Source organism: Schistocerca americana, chromosome 2, assembly GCF_021461395.2.
Source record: "Schistocerca americana isolate TAMUIC-IGC-003095 chromosome 2, iqSchAmer2.1, whole genome shotgun sequence".
In the NCBI taxonomy this organism is placed as follows: Eukaryota; Metazoa; Arthropoda; class Insecta; order Orthoptera; family Acrididae; genus Schistocerca; species Schistocerca americana.
Genome location: NC_060120.1, coordinates 327,346,781 through 327,371,368, shown reverse-complemented (window position 1 = coordinate 327,371,368; position 24,588 = coordinate 327,346,781). Strand labels below are relative to the sequence as shown.

General features: G+C 39.6%; 1 protein-coding gene and 1 non-coding gene across 2 annotated transcripts in view; one reads left to right on the top strand and one right to left on the bottom strand.

Moving 5' to 3' along the window:
- Positions 1-24,588, bottom strand: part of LOC124596617 (thioredoxin-related transmembrane protein 1) — a 61,038-nt gene that overhangs the window by 5,727 nt on the left and 30,723 nt on the right. The window contains exons 3-5 of the mRNA XM_047135840.1: positions 23,356-23,530; positions 22,750-22,851; positions 22,457-22,588 (exon numbers count right to left, since the gene is read on the bottom strand). Coding sequence (XP_046991796.1) covers positions 22,457-22,588; positions 22,750-22,851; positions 23,356-23,530 — 409 coding nt within the window. The remainder of the gene's footprint in view (positions 1-22,456; positions 22,589-22,749; positions 22,852-23,355; positions 23,531-24,588) is intronic.
- Trnas-cga lies at positions 11,643-11,717 on the top strand. The gene has a single exon. It is a non-coding gene; the product is annotated as a tRNA-Ser (tRNA).

Below are 24,588 nucleotides of genomic sequence, written 5' to 3'. Positions count from 1 at the left end.
AGCACCCCCTGTAAAAGAAAGCCTGTCTACGTAGTGCGTGACGTCACAAGATGGCTACACACATAGTCCCTTCTTCAATAGTTTCACGGAACAGTGCTTGTGAATAGTCGTTCGGCGAGTTTCGCGTCAGTTTACTATTATAGTGAATGGTGTTCCTGCGTTAGTGTACGTGATTTGGTTGTTTAGTTTCTGTGCACTAAACTGGTGATCTGTTTTTCTTGCCTGTGAAAATTTCGTTGCCTGCAAAATGCCGTATCGTTGTTGTGTGCCGAATTGTAGAGGAAATTACGACGGTGGACCAAAAGTAACCGTGTTTAAATTTCCGGAGGATGAAGCAACGAGGAAGAAATGGTTGTCAAGTATTCGCAGAGATAACTTCACTCCTTCTTCAAGTTCAAGAGTAAGTATTTGTTTTGTTTATTTCTTAAAAGAGGTTAAGTGTGCTAACAAAGAATAGGCACTTATGCAGTAAGGAAGGTCAGCGACATTTTGACTAATATATCAGATCTTAACTGAATAAGTGCCGAAGAAAATAGCGTTTCGTTTTCTTGCCCTGGCAATTCTACAGTTTAGCTGGTATAGGTTATATGAATTCTGTATTCTGCAAGTTCAACCAGTATAGTCTAAGCACAGTCATACTTACGTAGTTAAATATCTCAGTATATCTTTATACTTACTGTTTATGCTGCCTGTTGTTAGGAATAAAAGTCGGTTTATAATTAAGTACGTGCACTTAAGATACAGACGACATTCGATGTATTCTGCTTCTGTATTTAGTGTTTCTTTTTGCTGTAAAAGTCTTTAGGAAGTTGCCTGTTCAAAAACAAGTAATGTGGTGTACCCAGAAATTGAAAATGAAGTAAAAACAGTGTGTCAGTCGCTTGTTTTTAATAAATTATTGGTGGGAATTTGAAGTCATTGCAAGGAATGTTACTATTAGGGAATATAGTAGGCTTTAGACTTAACAGTGAACCATAGACAGGAAAAATGAATGAGTACATGAATGGATTAACAGGCCATCACAAAATGCAAAGGGAGAAACTGTGAAAACATATTATAAAAAATACTTGTGGATTTTACAAATTCTTACTTTCTGGGTCTGGAATTTCAGATACATGCCAGTGGCCTACACAGCTGTCTTATAGATACACAGCTAAAGTACTTGAAAGCAATTGTGTGCTCATGTTTAGCCTAATAGGTAGCACATAAGTGGCAATGTATTAGTTCATCATACTGTCAGTTTTTATGTAAGTTATGAACTGATATCAAAAGCAAAACAGTGTCTATCTGATAAAAAGCACTACCTTTAAGTATTTCATAGTTCTAAAGGTTACACAGTGTTGACAATTACTTTGTATTATTCTGTTACTGTGTCACAGTTGCTTCTATAGATTACACCTGTGTTAGTTTGGTGTCGTGATGCTTTCTTGTGTCCGAGGTGTGTGTGTGGGGTGGGGGTGGGGGTGGGGGGAATAGAGCAAGACATTAAGCAAAAATCCCACCCCTCTTGTAAATATATTAGCTTCAAGGCTAAATTATAAAAAAAATTGTCACTGTTATTGAATTATGCTACAAACATTAGTCAGTGTTTGTAATTTTTGATGGGGAAAGTACTTTCTTCATTTCACCATCTCTTTAAGAGCTTGTTGCCATGACATGTAACTGCATGTTTTTTGATATTGTAGTGTTATTGTTTTATAGAGTTGCTATGCCATGGCCACATTTATCACTTGAGTATTCTTCTGCATTTTAGTTGGGAGTGTATTTGTATTTTAGAACTAGAAACTAACATTATATTCATAAATTGTTTTCACACTATTAATATTGTCATCACATTCAGTTGTAAGCACCTTTTTCATTTTTTATTCATTTTTAATTACAGGTATGTCATGTTCACTTCCACAAGGATGATGTTATTTGGGAAACACAAATTGTGGATGAAAGGACTGGTCAGTTATTAAGAGCCCCCCTTCTCAAACCACGTTTGAGACCAGATGCAGTTCCATCACTACTCCCAAACTGTCCTTCCTACCTTTCAAAGGAAGAAAGTAGACGTGAAGGGCCAGAGGAGAAAAAGCAAAGGCTTGAAAATGAGCAGTTAGCTGCAGCGTTACAATATAGTTTAGCATCACAGAAGGACTATGAAAACACTTTCAGCTTCAGTTCTTTAGAAGAGTTGATGTTGCGTACGAAGGAAGTGGATTTGCCCAACGAGTGGAGTGTGATCGAAAAACACAGTGATTTTGTTTGTTTTTTAAAGATAATAAGAAATCCAGCACCATTAATCACACATTCTGTCGTTATAGATAGTAATTTAAATGTTTCATTGTTTAAGAAAGATGTACAAATTAAGACATTAGGAAAAAGATCTTTTCCTGTAATTGTAACCAATATCCATGAAATTGTCAGTGTACTGCAGGAGTTTTCAGAGACAGATTTTGGGCACTCAGAAACTTCTATAGATAGTATTGTAGAGATAGTGAAAGACAGTCTAGGAGTGCTGAAAGACAGTTTACAGGAGAGTGAAAAGGAGATGGTAGACTTTATATATGAACAAGTTAGTCTCATAAATGTAAAGAAATTTAATCATAGGTTTAGTTCTACATTTATGATATTGTGTTGTTTGCTATTTTCAATTTCATCTCATGCTTACAATTTTTTACGTAGCAGCTCATTAATGAAAATGCCACATCCAAGCACTCTGCGTAGGATCTGCAGCAAATTTAATGTGAATCCATCTCACGAAAGGCTTGGGGGAAGTAATTTCCTGTCCTATGCAAGACAGAAATTTCAATACTTGAACAGCGATGATGTCAATGTTGTTTTGAGTGTAGATGAAATTCATCTAAATTCTTATTTGGAATATAAAGGAGGTAGTGTTTTGGGCATGTCATTAACTCTGAATGTGCTGCAAATTCAGCATTTGTATTTATGTTGCAACAAACAACAAAATCAATAGCAAAACCATGTCAATGTTTTCTCTGGATAAAGCTGTTAATATAGTTTTTAAACATCCATCTGATTCTAATCGCCCACTTTTCTTTTTAATTGATGCCATACACATTGTTAAATGCATAAGAAATGTGTGGCTGAACCAAAAAAATGATGGTAAAGATATGTTTTATCCTCAGTTTCCAGTTAGGAAAGAAGTGGAAGAAAATAAGTTTTCTGTAGCTTCTTTTAAAACACTGAAACAGATTTATGACATAGATTCCAGTTCTTTAGTAAAATATTGTCACACATTGTCTCTCAAATCACTTTGCCCTATATCATTAGAAAAACAGAGCATGAAACTAGTGCTGCAGATATTCAATCGACATGTGTCAGAGGGCCTTGAGGTAGCTAGTGATAAATTTGATTTGAGACATGCACCATCAACAGCAGAATACATTCGAATAATAACAAAATGGTTTGATGTCATGAATGTGAAATCAGTGTTTAAAGGGAAACACAAACAGAATCCTTATATGGATCCGTTGACAACTGATAGCGTTTCTATGCAATTTTTGCTAGATTTTCTAGACTGGCTTGATGTGTGGAAAGCAAAAGGTTTGTCAAGTGGGTTTCTCACAAAAGAAACATTTTTTGCTATTCAGCATACAACATATGCCGTTGTAGAGATTGCTCGATACTGTACTGAAGAGCTAGGTATGAGCTATTTACTGACAGCCAAGCTACAAACAGATGTGCTTGAGCGGCGTTTTGGAAAGTATAGACAGCTTGCAGGTTCCCAATACAATGTTTCAGTGACACAAGTCTATGAAGCAGGAAAGAAGCTTCCAATTTAAAGTGTAATGCCTTTAGTTTTATGTTCTCCTTCCTATGGCAATATCACAGTAGGGGCCATAGAAATTTTTATGTTTTCTGAAGTTGAAGAAACAGACACATTAGACATAGAAGTCAGTGTAACTCAAGATGATGTTCTTTCAGTGAAAGATATTGCAACATCTTTAACTTTCATTGCAGGCTACTGTGCTCATGCAGTGATTAAGAAGCTGAAATGTGAGAGTTGCCTTAATGAAATTGTGATTGAAAAGGAGTTGCCAATAAACGAACATTTTAGTTTGATACAGAGACTTGATCATGGAGGACTAAAATACCCATCAGACACTATTTTAAATATGATTGTCTACACTTATATTGTCATCAGCAAACTTCTCAAAGAACATGAAGGAGATTTTCTTGCCTGTACGAATCAACGTGCTATTGCCTGTGCAGTAGCACTTGCTACTCTTCACGAAAATGACTTTTTATTATTTGATGGGGTATGCTGCAATGGACATTCATCCCAGGCAATAATGAAAAGTGTTGTTTGGGTTGGTGTCAATATATTTTTAAACAACTACTGTAAAAAGGTTAATGGAAAAAAAATTTCAAAAAACACTCGGCGAAAACTGCAAACTCTTACAACATAACTTTGAAATCTTTATCTTAGATTCTTTTTAAATCATTAATACAAAACCTGTCATCCGTAATATTGCCACATCAACAAATGCCTCTTAAGCTGAACTAGTCAGGTTAATCTGAAACTAGTCAAACTTAGCAAATTGCAACTTATGGCTGAGAGTTTGTATAAATATTTTAATATACAGCTGCTAACAGCTATCAACACTAATAGCCTAACGTGAAATTTTTATCAAAGAAATTAATCTTTAATATAAAGAATCTTACACTAATTTTTTCTCAGTTGAAGTTGGGTGGTGAATGATACATACAGGAGGGAGGGGAGGGGGTGTGGCAGGCAGACAGGACCAATAGTAATCTTTTTATAGTATGTGAAACCTAAAAATCAATTCGCTTGCTTTTCCGAGTATGACTTAAACCACTTCTTTGCTGCATGCCTTATTCATAGTATTTCTAATTTGTGTAATAAAGTTATGTGGCCCAACATTGCACATGCCTTTGACAATGACAAGACAATGCCATTTTGATCACCTTCCTTTATTATTTTGAGAAAAACTTACACAAACTGTGCTATAGCAGACTCCACTTTTTTTGCAAACAAGGTTAGTTTGTTTTGGTGATAAATGGGAGACAAGAGCAAAATTGCTCTATAGTTCTCTACATTCTCTGCAACACTTTTCTTTGTATACTGAAGTTATTACTTTAGCTTGTGATACATGTGAGAAATCTGCCAATTTGTAATGATTCATTAATTGTTACTGTTGAAAAAGCTACTATAGTATTTATGCATTCTTTAGGTAGACAAATTTCGATTTCACGTAGTGTTTGTGGTGTTCCTCTGTCTTCTACTACTGTCACTGTTATGAGTGCAGATGTGCATGCTGTGACAATTGCCTCTCTTTTTCTGAGTTTACTACTTTCTCTGCAGCTGTTATAACTGTTGTTTTCTCAACATTTTCTTATGTAGATCATGTTTGCATATATTTTACTACCAATACAAATGGAGAAGCTGGTAGGGGAGGGCTTTGCAGTACTTTCATGGCCTTCTTTGTGTATAATGATTGGCAGGTCTCCTCATCTAATAGTAATGTAATTGTGGAACAGCTCTCACTTCTGTTACAAGCACTATTGAGTGCCACTAATTCTCAGGTTGACTAATTACTGAGCTCTTTAAATAGATGCTTGCTCTGTGCCATAAAGTGTCTTCTTGTTAGCTCATCTTTGCTGAGGAGAAAAATATCTGAGGTGGACTCTCAGGTATGCCCTTCTGTTGGCTTTTTGAATATATTTGTTTATAAAAGAATATTAAAAAAGCTTAAGCCTGTCACAATTGCTTTTCACTCACCTAATCTAATTAATGTAACCAGATCATATTCCAACACCACTTGACACATTTTTGCCACATAACATACACTTACAGTTGGTAATTACTTGCAATTTACAGGGTGACCTAATATAATGTCTATATGCATCGCCATTTTTCTACTACAGTGCTTTCATATGCATTCTTCCTACACAAAACTTTATGGTGCAGTGTTTTATTTGCATTCTTTTAGTGTCCCACTTAAAGACCTTCCATTACTACCCTGGAGATTATAAAATAGCAATTTAATAATTAATGTTGTTCAAAATTTATCATTATTATTCCTAAAATTATGAAACTTAAGTCTCAAGAATGTGGTTATTGTTAATGTTTGGCCTTGGTGTCCATAAGTCTTAATTATTTTTTCCGTACATAGTATTCATGCTGTACATCTATAATTTTCTATTGTGAACCACTATAATCTAAAATTTTTCTCATTCCATGTGTTAGTGATTATTGACAAGAGTGTATGGAAGATGAACAAAAGAAATAAATAAATTCATTCATACACAGAATTTTTTTACTTAATTTGCATTCATTCATATCAGCATGGTCAGTAGATGAAACTTGTTTTCCACTTTTAAACAATTACCAGTATATATATTTTGGAATGATGATCTGTTAAAGTATTGCAACTAAATAGAGCTGAACCACCACCCCCACCCCTTTCCCCAAACTTACGGAAGGATGAAATATCTAAGCCACTGGTGAGTGCAGCACAAATGTGATGCCAAATGAAGGTAAGTGTTCATTTTTCACAATTATTTCATCACAGGTCACATCACGTCATAAAACTTCTCAACAGATGAAATGAAAGTTTACTTCGTGGTTGAAATTTATTTATGTGCAATTCATGCAAACAGTTTGTTTCAAAGTATATACTTCTTAGTACAGAAACATTCTTTCTTCAAAGGTATTCAGTTTAGAGCAGCGAAATTCTAACCTGGTATTCTGTATTTTGAGACCTCTTGTAATTTCAATACATAATGGAAATTTAGTTAACTTACTGGGAAAAGAGAATTCATTGAAATTTGTATTGGCATACCAAAACTTTATGGCAATACCATTACATACTCATCTCAGGTCAGTGAGATTTTCTTAATGGAAAGAAAGTTTCTTAGGGAAAGGTGCACAAACTGAGAAGAGATATCATTTCATTCATTAGAACTGCATTTCACTTAAAAAATATTAACAGGAGAAATTTCTTTAAATTTAAAAAAAAGCATGAATACAAGGTTGCTGAAATGGTGGACTAAAACATATGCAGAACATGTCTTTCAGGGCAGTGTTAGTTTTTGAAACGACTCATACTATTGCTTATTACCAGTGCCTCTCTATAGGGGGTGTTATAATTCGAACACCATTTGCCCAATTTTCGTGTTTCTTTTTTTAATTCACAGGTATATCATCCAATCAGGTTTTAAAATGGATTTTGCTACATAAGGAATAAACAGCGGCAGTAACAGTGTCCGTAAAATGTTAACTGCCACTGTGCTACTTTGCAAAGTGCCGTCCACATTATTAGACCTGCGTCAAAGTGATGCAATATTTAACTTAAAAAAACAGAACAAAACCCCTAAAAGAAAGTCCGCGAGAGCATACGAGAATCTTTCGCGGGTGGCTTTCAATCAAAATTTTTGTCATTAAAAATCGTCTTACACAGGAACTGCAAAACAGAAGAATGGTGAATGGTGGTCAGCCATAAAAGATAAATGTTTACAGTTGCAGACGTTTAGATTGGCCTTTTCGAGATTTACAATTTATACTACAGCACTTACAGTTTAGGAATGGTATTGGGAAAGAGCACACTGGTGGCAAACACTTGCACTTTGTGTAGCTGACGATCTTTGAACGGCTAACCAGACTGCCATCAAACAAGTCGTGACAATCCCCATTAAAGCAACTTTAAAATAAACTACAATGAAATGGGTCCATTCATTTGGGAGTTTTGATGCCTCAGATAATGAAAGTTATTACAGCCACTTTTTACGTCGGGGCTAAAAGGTATGCAGAAATAAGTTACAGACAAAAGAACTGGGTCATTTGAGAAAGGAAATCTTGTAATTCATGAGAGAGGTATGTCAGATTTCTTTACGAATTTTCCTCGTGCGGTTCCCGTAACAGTCTATTGCTGTGGCCAAACGGACTGCGAGCACCGGCACCAGACTACGTGCGTGACGTCACCGAGCGGGCGCGCAGGCTTTCCTCTATAGGGGGTGCTGCTAGTAGGCCTCGTGACTCCAGGACACAACCCAACCGCCGACACACCACACGTTCCAGCAGCTTACAAAGAATGTTGGTGAGGCTGATGGCCAATAGCTTATCCACATCAAGTGGGTTTTAACTGGGTTTGAGCAATGCGATGGAGAGACGCCATCGCACCAGATCTGGTTGAAGATGATGAGGGTATGTTGCTTGTACTCAGATAAGAGATGTTTAATCATCTGGCTGTGGATCTGATCAGGCCCAGGAGCTGTGTCGGGGTAATGTGCAAGGGCACTGAGGAGCTGGGTGTTACAGGATTCACTGTTGCTTGTAGTGAATGAGAGGACTTTCCCTTCCAGCCATTTTAGAGTGCAAAAGGCCAGGGGGAGTACTTCTCTGATGCAAAGTGCTCGGCAAAGTGCTCGGCAAAGTGCTCGGCAAAGTGCTCGGCAAAGTGCTCGGCAATCATGTTGCGTCTGTAGATAACACACCATTTATGGCAATACCGGGATCGCCTGTTGGGGTCTGGTACCCAAAAATAAGTTTGATTTTTACCCAGACTTAGGAAGGTGACGTATGGCACCCAATGGTTGAGACGTACCTCTCCCAACACTCCTGCTTCCATCATCTGATAAGTTGGCAAATGCGGGCATGGAGCCATTTAAAGGCTATGAGGTGATGCAGGGAAGGGTGCCATTTATGCCGCTGTACAGCTCGCCAATGCTCCTTAATTGCTTCAGCGACTTCTGGGGACCCACAAAGGATTGCCTCACACTGGCGGCAACCTAAAGAGTAAGGGATCACGTTTTCTGCCACAGAAACAACTGTTGTAGTCACCTGCTCAACCATCACATCTATGTTACCATGTGAAGATTCAACGGTGACAGCAGAGGTGGAAGTTTCCCAGTCCGCCTTGTTTAAAGCCCACCTAGGTAGGCATCCGTGGGTTGATACCGGGGCAGTGACAGGAAGATGGGGAAGTGGTCACTACCACACAGGTCATCATGTGCTCTCCAATGGATAGATGGGAGAAGTCCTGGGCTGCAATTTGATAAATGAATGGCTGAGTAACTACCATGAGCCACAACGAAATGTGTGGCGGCCCCAGTATTTAAGAGGCAGATGTCGAACTGAGACAGTAAAGCTTCGACATCTCTTCCCTGGCCAGGAAGCACAGTGCCACCCCACAAGGGGTCATGGGTGTTAAAATCTCCCAAAAGTAGGAAAGGTTTAGGGAGTTGATCAATCAGCGCAGCTAATACATTCAGCGTTCCTGCACAATCTGGAGGAAGATATACATTGCAGACAATTACTTCCTGTGTTGTCCTCATTCTAACAGCCACAGCTTCAGGAGGGGTTTGAAGAGGCACAGTTTCACTATAGACTGAGTTTAGGACATAAATGCAAACTAAACCTGACACTATTATAGTTACTACAGTTCCTGTAATATCCCTTATAGCCACGGAGGGCAGGGGTCTGCATTGCTGGGAACCAGGTTTCCTGGAGGGCACTGCAGGTAGCATGTGTAAAGCTTAACAGTTGCCGTAGCTCAGCCAGGTGGTGGTTAAAAACCGCCGCAATTCCACTGGAGGATGTTGTCATCGTGAGACTGGGAAGGCATGGAACATTCAATGAGGCAGTTTACGCCTCAGCGTCACCTGCTGCCACCGACTTTTTGCCTGAGCAGTCTATAGCCATTGTGTCTGAGGGTCTGGCGAGATCTAGGTTCTCAGCGATCTCCACCCCATCCTCAGATGCAGAGCTTGTAGGTAGCGGTGGTGTGGGTGCCACCGCAATTTCCTTGGTCTTAGGGCTCATTGTTTTGGATCTCTGTCATTGCTCCTTGGGTTTCCCTGACTGAGAGGACTTCATGGCTCAGTCTCCGGGACTGAGGATGAGTGTGAAGCCCTACGATCAGCTGCTTTTGAGATCTTCAGCCACTGGTGGGTGTCATCTTTCCCACTAACAGAAACCTGGAAAAGGAGTGACCCAAGGGACCCATTCCTAGTGAGAGAAGCTGAAGAAGGCTTATGCTTCTCCAGCTTAGAAGTGGGGACAGACGTCCCCGATGGTTGGGGTGGGGAGGCGGGGGTGCTGCTGCCGAAGTAGGTCGGGCGGGAGCAACAGGGAGGGAAGTGCCTCCCACTATCAAGGGGGCAGGTGTAGTCTTCCAGCTCTGAGAGGTGACTGGGGTTGGCGGAGCTGATGGTGCCAGAACTGTTGTAGCAGTGGCATAAGACGATGTCATACATACAGGATGCAGATGTTCAAATTTTCTCTTAGCTTCAGTGTAGGTCAGTCAGTCAAGGGTTTTGTACTCCATGATTTTCCTTCCTTTCTGGAGAATCCTGCAGTCTGGGAATGGTGCTCTCTTCAGTTGACACAGATAGGGGGCAGAGCACATGGAGGATTGGGATGTGCTGGAAGTGCAGTGGGAAGACATATGGCGAACTTCCAGTACTTAAAGCACTGCATCGGGCAAGGGATATATGGCTTGACATCATAGCAGTAGACCATCACCTCGACCTTCTCGAGCAGTGTATTACCCTCGAAGGCCAAGATGAAGGCATCAGTGGCAACCTGATTATCCCTCGGAAAGCCGGTGTACACACCGGACGAAATGTACACCTCACTGCTCTAAATTGGCGCACAGCTCATTGTCAGACTGCAAAAGAAGGTCCCTGTGAAATATGATACCCTGAACCATACTTAAGCTCTTATGGGGCATCATGGTTATAGAAACATCCCCCAGCTTGTCACAAGTGAGTAACATCCGTGACTGGGCAGAGGATGGTGTTTAGATCAAGACTGACCCAGATCTAATTTTGGACAATCGCTCCACTTCACCAAACTTGTTCTCTAAATGATCAACAAAAAACTGAGGCTTCATTGTTGTGGAAGATTCCCCACCAGCTATCGAACATACAAGGTACCGGGACAAATAAGATCCTCCCGTGGTGTGGGCAGGGAGGGGAATGATTTGGGGTTATACTTCTACGCATTGAATTGAACTCGTGAACACTTAGAGACTGCTGGTGTTTCACCACCAGCAAGAGTAGATGGATTACGCTTCATCGCGTGTCATCCACCCTGATGCCACCCACTGACCAGTGGCCCTCCCCACAGGCACCACCCAGCCACAGCACCACATCAAAGGCCACCGGGCAGGATGGCCATTGCCGGGAGTCCCGATGCCCCAGGGGGATGGGCATCTACCCCTTGGCGTATGTGGGGAGTTAACAGCGCAGGCATCAGCAGAGCGATCCCAGTATGGTCAGGAGGCTACAACCAACAGGGTACATGGCGGCCCCACCACAAGACTGGCTACCGTGCTGGATATCAGGTGGAAAGAAGTCCATGGTCATCATCAACACAGAAAGCAACACTGCATAGTGCATAGTGGAAAACGCACAGGACTGAAATGCGACGACGAGAAAGTGGGCTAAAGATCTCAATGCACGACGGACACGGTGCACCATGTAAGGCACCCTTCCCCAATTGGCTCACTCTTTGGGAAAATTTTGAAGAATGGAGGTCAAACCCTACAGGGGACCATCACATAAAGGCCAAAACAGGCGGAACTCCTTTTGGTTGCCTCTTACAGGCAGGAGAGCTTCTGTAAAGTTTGGAGGATAGGAGACGAGAAGCTGTGAGGACGGGGCGTGAGTCATGCTTGGGTAGCTCAGTTGGTAGAGCACTTGCCTGCGAAAGGCAAAGGTCCCGAGTTCGAGTCTCGGCCCGGCACACAGTTTTAATCTACCAGGGAGTTTCATATCAGCGCACGCTCCGCTGCAGAGTGAAAATCTCATTCTGGAGACATCATCCTGTTGCAGAGCATGCTCTACATAATGACAGTCACGACCTCCGTGCCTGTTTCACCACACGTGCCATCTCGATTCTTCCCCCAGATACCAGTTTCTCAGAACTCCTCATTCCATCTCTTCATTTATTCAAACTAACTATCCCTTTCTTCACTCAATTTTAGTTTCCGAAATCTTTTATTATCTGACTTGGCGAAAAATAGCCATCTCCCCTTCCACCTCTGTTGCACACGATGTATATAGCTTTTCACTCTTATTATCTTGTGCACGGTGTTTTAGTAGTAATTACCCCGTCCCGTCTTCCACCTTTAAGCTCTCAGGAGCTCTCAGGTTTTCAAATCACGTCTGGTGCAATCCCCAACAATCATTATTTCCTTCTCAGCCTATCCAGTAGGTCTAACCACCCAGGGTTCTGGGTGACTTTTCTGAACTGTACCCCCTTCCGTAAACCTGTCTAGTCCTTTTCCTTCACCCCTCTTCCTTCCCCTTGAACTCTTCTGCTGAAGGAGCCACTGGCTCCAAAAGTTTGTAAAGCCGTCACTTGGTGAGTAGATTTTTTTATCTAATACAGCAGATACTAAGAGGAGATGAAGTAGTTTACAACAGCCAGAAATATCACCTCAATGTCTTTCCACTGTGGACGCCACAAACATATTGCAATCTAAATATATAACCTACAAGTTGGTGCACGGTGGTGAGTAACATGTACGACTATTAGTCACTTCCTTTGCTATTCCAGTTGCAAATGAAGCGAGGAAAAAAGCAACTCGATAAGCCTCTGTAAAAGCACTACTTTTGCTTATGTTGTCTTCACAGTCCTTCCGCAAAATTTACATTTGCAGCAGCAGAATTGTTCGGCAGTCAGATGCAAATGTGTGTTCTCTAAAGTTTCTCAATTATGTTTTGTGAGATCATCATTAGCTTCCCTCTAGGGGTTCCCATTTGATTTCACTAAGTGTCTACTTAACAGTCACAAATTGATCAAAACTACTGGTAGCAATCTAGCAGTACGCCTCTGGATTCCTTCGATATCTTCCTTTAATCTGGCCTAGTGGGAATCCCAAACACTTATGCAGTAGTCATGAATGGACCACATAAGTGTTCTGTAATTAGTCTTCTTTGCAGACAAGCTATATTTTTCTAAAATTCTCCCAATACACCAAAACCAACCCGTCATCTTCCACAATACTGTCCTTACATGCTCTGTTCATTTCATATTGTTGAAATGTTATGCATAGATACTTAATTGATGCGACAGTGTCAAGCATTACAGGATTGTTTTTCCCACTATTCATTTGCATTATTTTACATTTTTCCAAGATTAGAGCTAGCTGCCATCCATTATTCAAAACAGAGATTCTGTCCCAGTCATCCAATATCCTTCTACAGTTACTCACTGACAAAACATTCCTGTATCTTACAGCATCATCAACAAAAAGCAGCAGATTGCTGCTCTCACTATCCATAAGATTATTAATGTATACAGATAACAAGGGTGTTCTATCACATTCTCCTCGGGCATTCCAGATGATACCCATGTCTGATTAAAACTTGCCAATGATGATAATGTGTTGGGTTCCATTACTTAAGAGGTTTTTGAGCACCTCGCATAGCCGGAAACTTAATCTGAATGCTCGGACTTTTGTTAAGTCTGCAGTGGAGCACCATGTCAAGCGCTTTTCAAAAATCTAGGAACATGGAATCTGCTTTCTGTCCTTCATCCATGGTTCTGCAGGGTATCGGGCAAGAAAACGGCGAGCTGAGTCTCCTATGAGCAATGCTGTCTAAATCTGAGTTGATTTTGAACAGAAGCTTTTCTGTTTCAAGAAAATTTATTATATTCAAAATGAGAATATGTTCAAGAATTTTGCGGGCATACTGATGTTAAGGATATAGATCTAGTTTTGCATGTCAGTTCTTTTCACCCTTCTTATATATGGAAGCCACCTGCACTTTTTCCAGTTGTTTGGGGCTGGGCATTGGATGAGGGATTTAGAATAAATGGAAGCTAAGTAAGTGGCCAATGCCATAGAGTACTCTACGTCAAGCCGATCTGGAATTCTATCTAAACCTGGCAACTTATATACATTAATTGCTTCTCAGTGCTCGAGATATCTATTACAATGTCTTCCATATGGGAGTCTGCGTGACAGTCAAAAAATGGTAGGTCTGTATGATCCTCTTGCTTGAAAGACTAACACTTAGCGTGCAGTTGACGATATTTATGTTGCCTGCAGGAAATGGGAATGTGTGGCAGATGTAGTATTACATCACACCAGTTACAATGATATTCCACAGTGTCATTTTTACAGCTTCCAGAATCATCTGAAGTATGCTGGCTTTTTATATGACAGTAGCAATACTTTTGAAACCTTTGTTATTGACTCTTGCTTCATAAGCATTAGATGATGTTCGAGGTCTCTAAGTTTTCTGCACTATGTGTGCCTTTATGTTGATTGTGTGTTCAAAATGTGCAGTGAAGAGGAGAAACATTTGGAGAAAATTATTTACAAAGCCTTGACAAGTCTACAGATGATGAAAATGAAGCATTTGATGATTCAGATTATGTCATCTAAAAATGGTAGTAATTCTATACTTTCTTGAAGATAAGTTGCTGCATATGTTCATCATATTTTCACAAACTGCGTTTTCATGAAGGATTCTCCTTCATACATATCAACAAATGAATGCAAGCATAAGGGCCCAGTGAATATAATGTGGGACTGTGTTATCCCTCCATGTTTCAGTTTGCATCAAACTGTACTAAACTACGAATGCAAAATTTTGCTTTGATATTGTGTTTTAAATGTTTACCGAGATGTAAACTGGATGTAAAAGAAATCTGAACAGAAAGACTGGGTGTTTGCTTAATAGTTGAATTTCTTATGATAATTACTGTTAAATTGAAGTTTTGTCTGCATATTCCAGATTTAGCATTAGTAGTATCAAAGTATGTCTATTTAAAGTCTAAAGCCTAATAAATATATAAATATTTTGAAATTTAAATTACATACTTCTACATACAAATTTCAACTTCATGAAAACCAGATATTTTAGCCAGTCCACCAAGGCCAAGGCATGAAGCTTTACTGTATGATTAAATGATGATGGCGTCCTTTTGGGTAAAATATTCCGGAGGTAAAATAGTCCCCCATTTGAATCTCCGTGCGGGGACTAATCAAGAGGATGTCGTTATCAGGAGAAAGAAAACTGGCATTCTACGGATCGGAGCGTAGCATGTCAGATCCCTTAATCGGGCAGATAGGTTAGAAAATTTAAAAACGGAAATGGATAGGCTAAAGTTAGATATAGTGGGAATTAGTGAAGTTCGGTGGCAGGAGGAACAGGACTTCTGGTCAGGTGACTACAGGGTTATAAACACGAAGTCAAATAGGGGTAATGCAGGAGTAGGTTTAATAATGAATAGGAAAATAGGCATGCGGGTAAGCTACTACAAACAACATAGTGAACGCATTATTGTAGCCAAGATAGATACATAGCCCACACCTACTACAGTAGTACAGGTTCATATGCCAACTAGCTCTGTAGATGACGAAGAAATTGAAAAAATGTATGATGAAATAAAAGAAATTATTCAGATAGAGAAGGGAGACGAAAATTTAATAGTCATGGGTGACTGGAATTCGAGTGTAGGAAAAGGGAGAGAAGGAAACGTAGTAGGTGAATGTGGATTGGGGCTAAGAAATGAAAGAGGTAGCCGCCTGGTAGAATTTTGCACAGAGCACAACTTAATCATAGCTAACACTTGGTTTAAGAATCATGAAAGAAGGTTGTATACATGAAAGAACCCTGGAGATACTAGAAAGTATCAGATAGATTATATAATGGTAAGACAGAGATTTAGGAACCAGGTTTTAGATTGTAAGACATTTCCAGGGGCAGATGTGGATTCTGACCACAATCTATTGGTTATGACCTGTAGATTAAAACTGAAGAAACTGCAAAAAGGTGGGAATTTAAGGAGATGGGACCTGGATAAACTGAAAGAACCAGAGGTTGTACAGAGTTTCAGGGAGAGCAAAGGGAACAATTGACAGGAATGGGGGAAAGAAATACAGTAGAAGAAGAATGGGTAGCTTTGAGGGATGAAGTAGTGAAGGCAGCAGAGGATCAAGTAGGTAAAAAGACGAGGGCTAGTAGAAATCCTTGGGTAACAGAAGAAATATTGAATTTAATTGATGAAAGGAGAAAATATAAAAATGCAGTAAATGAAGCAGGCAAAAAGGAATACAAACGTCTCAAAAATGAGATCAACAGGAAGTGCAAAATGGCTAAGCAGGGATGGCTAGAGGACAAATGTAAGGATGTAGAGGCTTATCTCACTAGGGGTTAGACAGATACTGCCTACAGGAAAATTAAAGAGACCTTTGGAGATAAGAGAACCACTTGTATGAACATCAAGAGCTCAGATGGAAACCCAGTTCTAAGCAAAGAAGGGAAAGCAGAAAGGTGGAAGGAGTATATAGAGGGTCTATACAAGGGCGATGTACTTGAGGACAATATTATGGAAATGGAAGAGGATGTAGATGAAGATGAAATGGGAGATACGATACTGCGTGAAGAGTTTGACAGAGCACTAAAAGACCTGAGTCGAAACAAGGCCCCCGGAGTACACAACATTCCATTGAAACTACTGATAGCCTTGGGAGAGCCAGTCCTGACAAAACTGTACCATCTGGTGAGCAAGATGTATGAAACAGGCGAAATACCCTCAGACTTCAAGAAGAATATAATAGTTCCAATCCCAAAGAAAGCAGGTGTTGACAGGTGTGAAAATTACCGAACAATCAGTTTAATAAGCCACAGCTGCAAAATACTAACACGAATTCTTTACAGACGAATGGAAAAACTAGTAGAAGCCAAACTCGGGAAAGATCAGTTTGGATTCCGTAGAAACACTGGAACACGTGAGGCAATACTGACCTTACGACTTATCTTAGAAGAAAGGTTAAGGAAAGGCAAACCTACGTTTCTAGCATTTGTAGACTTAGAGAAAGCTTTTGACAATGTTGACTGGAATACTCTCTTTCAAATTCTAAAGGTGGCAGGGGTAAAATACAGGGAGCGAAAGGCTATTTACAATTTGTACAGAAACCAGATGGCAGTTATAAAGAGTCGAGGGGCATGAAAGGGAAGCAGTGATTGGGAAGGGAGTGAGACAGGGTTGTATCCTCTCCCCGATGTTATTCAAGCTGTATATTGAGCAAGCAATAAAGGAAACAAAAGAAAAATTCGGAGTAGGTATTAAAATCCATGGAGAAGAAATAAAAACTTTGAGGTTCACCGATGACATTGTAATTCTGTCAGAGACAGCAAAGGACTTGGAAGAGCAGTTGAACGGAATGGATGGTGTCTTGAAGGGAGGATATAAGATGAACATCAACAAAAGCAAAACGAGGATAATGGAATGTAGTCGAATTAAGTCGGGTGATGTTGAGGGTATTAGATTAGGAAATGAGACACTTAAAGTAGTAAAGGAGTTTTGCTATTTGGGGAGCAAAGTAACTGATGATGGTTGAAGTAGAGAGGATATAAAATGTAGACTGGCAATGGCAAGGAAAGAGTTTCTGAAGAAGAGAAATTTGTTAACATCGAGTATAGATTTAAGTGTTAAGAAGTCGTTTCTGAAAGTATTTGTATGGAGTGTAGCCATGGATGGAAGTGAAACATGGACAATAAATAGTTTGGACAAGAAGAGAATTGAAGCTTTTGAAATGTGGTGCTACAGAAGAATGCTGAAGATTAGGTGGGTAGATCACATAACTAATGAGGAAGTATTGAATAGGATTGGGGAGAAGAGAAATTTGTGGCACAACTTGACCAGAAGAAGGGATCGGTTGGTAGGACATGTTCCGAGGCATCAAGGGATCACAAATTTAGCATTGGAGGGCAGCGTGGAGGGTAAAAATCGTAGAGGGAGACCAAGAGATGAATACACTAAACAGATTCAGAAGGATGTAGGTTGCAGTAGGTACTGGGAGATGATGAAGTTTGCACAGGATAGAGTAGCATGGAGAGCTGCATCAAACCAGTCTCAGGACTGAAGACCACAACAACAACCAAGGCCAACGAAACAAACACTGCGAGTATTAAATGCAAGACAACTTCAGTTTTCATTTTGCTGTCTTCTATTGCCATACAAGATTGGTTGACAAGTAATGGGGTAGAAACCTTCGACTACTTAGTAGTTTTATGTAGAACAACAATTTTCTTGGATTCTTGGTAAGATCCTTTGCCGAGATAAGATGGTGGAAGTAATCGTATGCTTTACGCCTTTTTTTAATGTACTAATTTCTATTACCTCTTGCCTATCAACATCTCCACCTTCTTTTTTACCCAATAGTGCATCAAACCACAGTCATTAAGCCACAGTGGGTCTTTTCTGCCCTTAATCCACTTACTCAGCACATACCTTTCCAGAGTGCAATTTACAATCAGTTTAAACTTTGCCTGCAATTCCTCTACATCCATTACATTGGAAATAATGATTTCCATTCACTGACAAAGAAAGATTGTACCGACTTCGTATCTGCTTTTTCCAGCATTCCCCTACCTTCCTGACGGATTTATTCACTTCAGTAACCATTATCACTATGATGACATAAGAATCGCTAATTCCTGTCTATACTGACACTGTTTGTAGCTTTCAAGGAACTCTTTGATAGAACACAGCAGTGTGGATGAAATCTTAGTCGCCACTGCATTAAATGATATTGCTGCTGAACAGAGGGAAGATGCAACACTGTTGAAAACCATATAATCCTTGGAGGAGGAACTGACCCAAGGTGTGCATAAACTGATTAATGGAACATTGTATAGGAAGATATATGATCCACTGGAACACAAATGGTTGAATGTTTTCCCAGTTTACCTACAGACAGCCATCCTGAAGTGTTTCCACGACATACCAACATCATGTCATGACTGAGCAGTGAAGGGCTCTTCACAGAATCGAACACTCCAAATCTATATTTTAGGAGGCACCCAAAGTTAACAAATTGCACTCCATGGGTAACAGTCTACACTGACCACCTCACCCATTACACTGGAATAGCTGTGCCATCTACCAAACCTCAGGAAATTGCAGTATTCCTTGTTCGAGACAATTTTGAAGCACAGGGCAACCCGTGTGATGACCTACAACTGTGAAAAAGTTTTCCAGTTGAGACTAGTATCAGAGGTAATTTTACATTGTGACATCAACATGCTGACAACTGTGTACCACCAAGAGACAGAGTCTCACAGAATTCTTTAATAAGATGTTTGCATATAAACTCTCAATATATGTTTACATCCAACAGAGAGACGGGGATACAATGCTGTCCATGTGACATTTGCTTACGACACAGGAAAGCAAGACATTACAGACTTCACTCAGTTCCTTCTGCTCCACAGTTGCGAGCCCGCAACAACAATGGATATACAGTTCCCATTTAAACTGGACAATACTGAGGATGACTACATGAAACACCTTATCACCTGGACTGAAGAAGCAAGATGGCTGGCTTGCATATGGACCCTGGATGCCAAGAAGGAAGAAGAATACTATAGCACCAAACACCCACCAGACAGATACAGCTATGGAAACATATTCATTTTATGCCTGTGCAGAAGGGGAGACTATCAGGGAAATTACTGAAGTAATACTATGGGTCATATCATATCCTTTGTCAATTGTTGAAATTATATATGAAGTTGAGGATTATGACACTTTGTCAAGAAGACAAACACACAGATGTCGTCCACATCCTCTGTACAAAGCCTTACTAAAGTCCTCAGGCACAAATCAACTATGGAGGCTTCTCGTTCAAAGAAACTGAATGCCCACTCAATCGCAAAAATACAACAGGAGAGGCCACCTTTGATGCTCGTCACAGCAAAGAGGATGTGACAATAAGACCCAAAAGTGAGGATCCTCCACCAATGCCATGACGTACATCTGGGATGGTGTAGTCGGCTCCTATGAGAACTTCTGAAACAGCAGTCACTGTTTCTGCAGTAGAAGGGACAAGGCCACGAGCAATGCTGCTGGTCGCTGGTTGGCGCGCTGCATGTCACCAGTTCAAATCCAATCATCAGCACTATTTTTATTTGCTATTTATCATTTCTAGAAGGTTATCTGCTCTTCTGATGTTTGTATATTCTGGAATATTCAGTGCTTGTATAAACAACATTACCCCCTGTCCAGAGGAAGTTCTGTTCTGTCTGTAAATTTCTGTTCATAATAAATATGTTTTCAGTCTAAGTGTTGTACTTCACTGATGACTGCTTTCTCATTTGGATTTCACTGTGGTTACAATATGAAAATATCCTAATTTACTTCCTCCTTCCTCCACACAAACCATTTAATTGATGTGTACAGTCTTGTGTCAGAGTGCAGTATGATGATGACTGAAGTCTATTTGGAAACCCAAGAGGTGGGAAAACAATTTTGCATTAAGATTCCAAGTGCTTTAATTTACTTTAATTGAAAATGGACAGTCCAAAATTTTCAATAATGAGAATTATTTGACACTCACTTTTGATGATGATTTAAGAGAGATAACCCTTCTTGAATGGCACCAGTATCTTTGAGAAAAACGAAAATTTCCTTCACGAAGACGACTTTAAACCTCCATCTGCACTCTTATTCTGATTCTTTTTTAACAACACTAAAAGACCACACTGTCAAACAGTTGGAAATTCAGCACTCGCTGTGAGTGTTTCACTTCATGGGAAGTATTTAAGAATATTATACAACCCATCAGTTGTTATCAGTGACATTATCAATCAGTAAGGGGACTATGACACCACACAGTTATATGAATTTTAACTAAGAAACTATCATAATCCCTATGGGAATATAGGTATATTAGGACGGAATACTCTTGGTATTAATGTCTTCAAACACTTTAAGAACTTGAAAATCAGACAGTCACAGTAAAAAATGGTTCTTTATTGGTGATGTAATTACAACTATGGCAAGAAAAATATATAAAAAAACAAGGAGTGTCATGAAAATTAAATGGCTTCATTAAATCACAATGAATTCATTACCTTGACCTGCTCACAACAAAACTGTCACTTTCCAACACAACCTACACCTGGGATTAAGCAATGGGACAAAGTGGTAAGATAAGACTGTCATACGTGAGGTCGACTGTCCCAATTCCTGTCCAGCCATCCAAATTTAAGCTGTCCATAGTTTCCCCAAATCAATTTTAGCCTATGGTGGGTTGGTTCTTTTCAAAAGGACAAGCCAATTTCCCTCCCCAGTTAAATATTGTGTTCCATCTGTAATGACCCATCATCAATGGGACATTAAACCCAAATCTTTTTCAGATCTCTGGATAAACTACAGACCAGTGTTTCACCAATATCTACATTTTTAAAAATTAAAACACTGGTCAAACCAGAACAATCTTTAATAGACCCCATCTCATGTTACTTCTGATGTCTTTCAGGAATACGATTTGTTCAAGCTATATTTTTCTACTGCTACGGCCTTTCCCACCGTAAGATGCTGTTTAATATTTTCTTTGTTGCGCAGCTGGTTTTGATAAAACCAGCACAGATTTTTGTTAACAGCATGAGTTATATAAAAAACAATGCCAAAAATATTTATAAATTATGTTTACTTATTATGTGAGGGTAGATGCATGGGTAATAACTGTTTAGCTGACATTCAAGAAAAAACAATGTTTTTTTTCACTTTTTACACAAACTAAGCTTATTTTCACATTCCTTTTCTTTCTTTTTCACCATATTACCTGGACTCCTAATTTCTAATACCCAATTTTCATTTGCTCTTACTTTGCACAGGTCAAATGTTATAGTAGGGGGAAGCAAACATGGTGACCAAAGAGTGAATGTAAGTTCTTTGCTTCCTTGTAGGAAGTATTTAGCTCACTTTCTGATTCATCACCAACTGTTGCCTTGGTGTCATTTCTACAGTAGTCACAATCCAAATATTGTATGAAAGGGAAAAGCAATAAATGACACGAGTACATCTCATTTTCTATAGGGTCATGGTTTGTCTTCAATATAGTGCTTTGTTCCACATCTTTGGCCATTCTGTTCCAGCTAATTTTTTCATTTATTTTTGTGTTTGCCATTTCTAAATATTGTTTGCTGTATGAATCAGATTTAATTTTCAAGTATTTTTACCTGCTCTAGTCTCTTTTCTTTGGGGTGGCATGAGGTGGGGTGGAGGTATTGTTCAATTTGAAGACATACAAGTTTAAACAAAGGGAGTGAGGTACAATGTGTACAAATTTCTTCATAACAAAAGAATTCCAGAAAAGAGGAAATCATCTTCCGACTGCCAATTACAACGGCGCAGAAACACAAGGAATGGAACATGTAATACACACTCATTGCTGCACATATTATTGAACGACATTTCAATGAGTTAAAAGTTTCAGTCTGAGAAAAATGAAAGCTAGTTTCAAAAATTCCAGGATATCATTTAACATCTGCTTCTTTTCCTCCTCTTAGGTGCATTTTTGTTCTATATCTACCAATATTGCTCAACACCAATTTAAACACCTCATACTACATATCTTACACTAGAATATTAAGTGATACTATGCAATTAGAAATTCAGTATAAAGTGCAAAGAAAAAGCGCTAATTAATAAGAGGCAGCAACAAATGATACTTACCATTTCATCTCCACTAGTTCTATCTTTGCTATCAGGTGTAATTAAATCTTTTTTTTTAACATCACCAACTGTCACAGTTTTTACCACTAGAGGTTTTGGAGGATAAATGAAATCAATAACGCAGACAAGCATCTGAAAAAGAATATACGCATGTATAGGCCCGCATTTAATAATTTATGTTAAGCAGTTAATCAAGAAAACAAACTTTACTGCTACTATATTGTAAATTTCTTTTCCTGTAGCATTACAAGGCCACAACTGGCTAGAAGAAATTCAATAACTAGATTACATACCAGCCCCAACATTGCTCCAAGAAAGATGGTCGCTACAGCAAAGATTAAATATGAGCCCCATGTAGGGAGTCCATAATCTTCCATTAGCTTGTTATGGAGAGCCTGAAAGTGAAAAACAACGTTAAAAAAGCAGTGATTCTGCTATAAAGATGTTTAAAAAAGAGATGAGTTCTTAACTATTTGAAAAGTTAGGAAATATTGACACTCATTCACATGAAACTATGTGAATAATTATAGTGTAATTTTTTAAGAATGGACCAGCATCATGGCTGAAATGCAGATAATTCTACAAGATTATGGAAACAAAGCAAAGCCACAGATAAATGATGAAGGGTCTTACTGAATGGCCACTAACCATTACTTTGACTTTACAACGCGTGCGCGCGCGCACTCTCTCTCTCACACACACACACACACACACACACACACACACACACACAAGTTTCAGTCATGTGACCATGTTATCATCTAGTAATACTGACCAGTATTTCAGCCACTATCATGAGTACATTACTAGTCTCCATCAGCATGATGCCTTTTATTCAATTTTTATCATTAATCTGTGACACTACAAAAGAAATTTTTGCTGCTTCCAAAAAATCTTACCCTCAGAACCTGTGACAACTTGAAGAAGTAGGATACAACTGACATCTGAAAGGAGCCTGGGCTTTTCCAGCTGGGAATTGGATCAATCTTTTTCCATTTCTGTTCTTCGATAAATGAAATGAAGGCTTCTTTATCCCTTGCACCTCTGTACTGCCTGAATTCTCCATTTAGAACACTGAAAAGACATTATGGTAATGACAGATTAGATATACTTTTTGTTCCACAGCTCCATAGCGAGGATATCCTCAAGGATGTACAGCAAGTCAAAATAAGAATATACGATACATAACTACACCAAAAAGGAAAAAAAAGGCCTTCCATAGATCCAAGTGAAATGGTCACCATGGATATGGAGTAAGTCCAAAAGTCTGAAACATTTTCATTCAAGAAATCATCTGTCACAAAAAATGTAAATATATACACTGATCAGCTAGAACATTATGACCACCAACTCACTTCCGCTATAAACAGTCCAGGTGATAGCAGCATCATCTGGCGAGGAATTAATGCTAGTCAGACAAATGCATGGTGCATGTTGTATCATGCTGTCCGTGTGTAGAATGAGCAAGGCACGCGATCTATCTGAATTCAATTGAGAGCAGATTGGGATGGCCCCGAGGCTCAGTACGAGCGTTTTGGAAACTGCACGACTTATCAGGTGTTCAAGGAGTGCTATGGTGAGGTCCAATGATGGTGAAACCACAGTGAAACAATGTCCAGAATTGTGGGGTTATGGGGCCACCCCTTATTACAGATGTCTGATGTCATTGGCTGGGCCAACTGGTAAAACAGGACAGGGTGAACTGTGGTGGAAATAACATCAGAGTTTAAAGCTGTGCAGATTACAAGTGTGTGAACACAAAGTGCACCAAACACTCCTAGCGATGGGCCTCCACAGCCGACAGACAACACATGCATGTCCACTGTTAATACCATGACGTCGGCAACTATGACTAAAATGGGCTTGTGGCCATTAGCACTAGATGTTGGCGCCGTGGCAGAGCATTGCATGGTCTGATGAATCCCTATACTTTCTTCATCATGCTGATGGGAGGGCGCGAATTCGTCTTCTTCCATTGGGACAGCTCCTTGACATCTATACTTCGGGAAGCTGGTGGCGGCTCCATTATGCTCTGCAGAACATTCACTTGGGCATCCATGGGTCCAGTGGAGCTCATGCAAAGCACCATTATGGGCAAGGAGTATTGTACACTCATTTGAGACCCCATACAC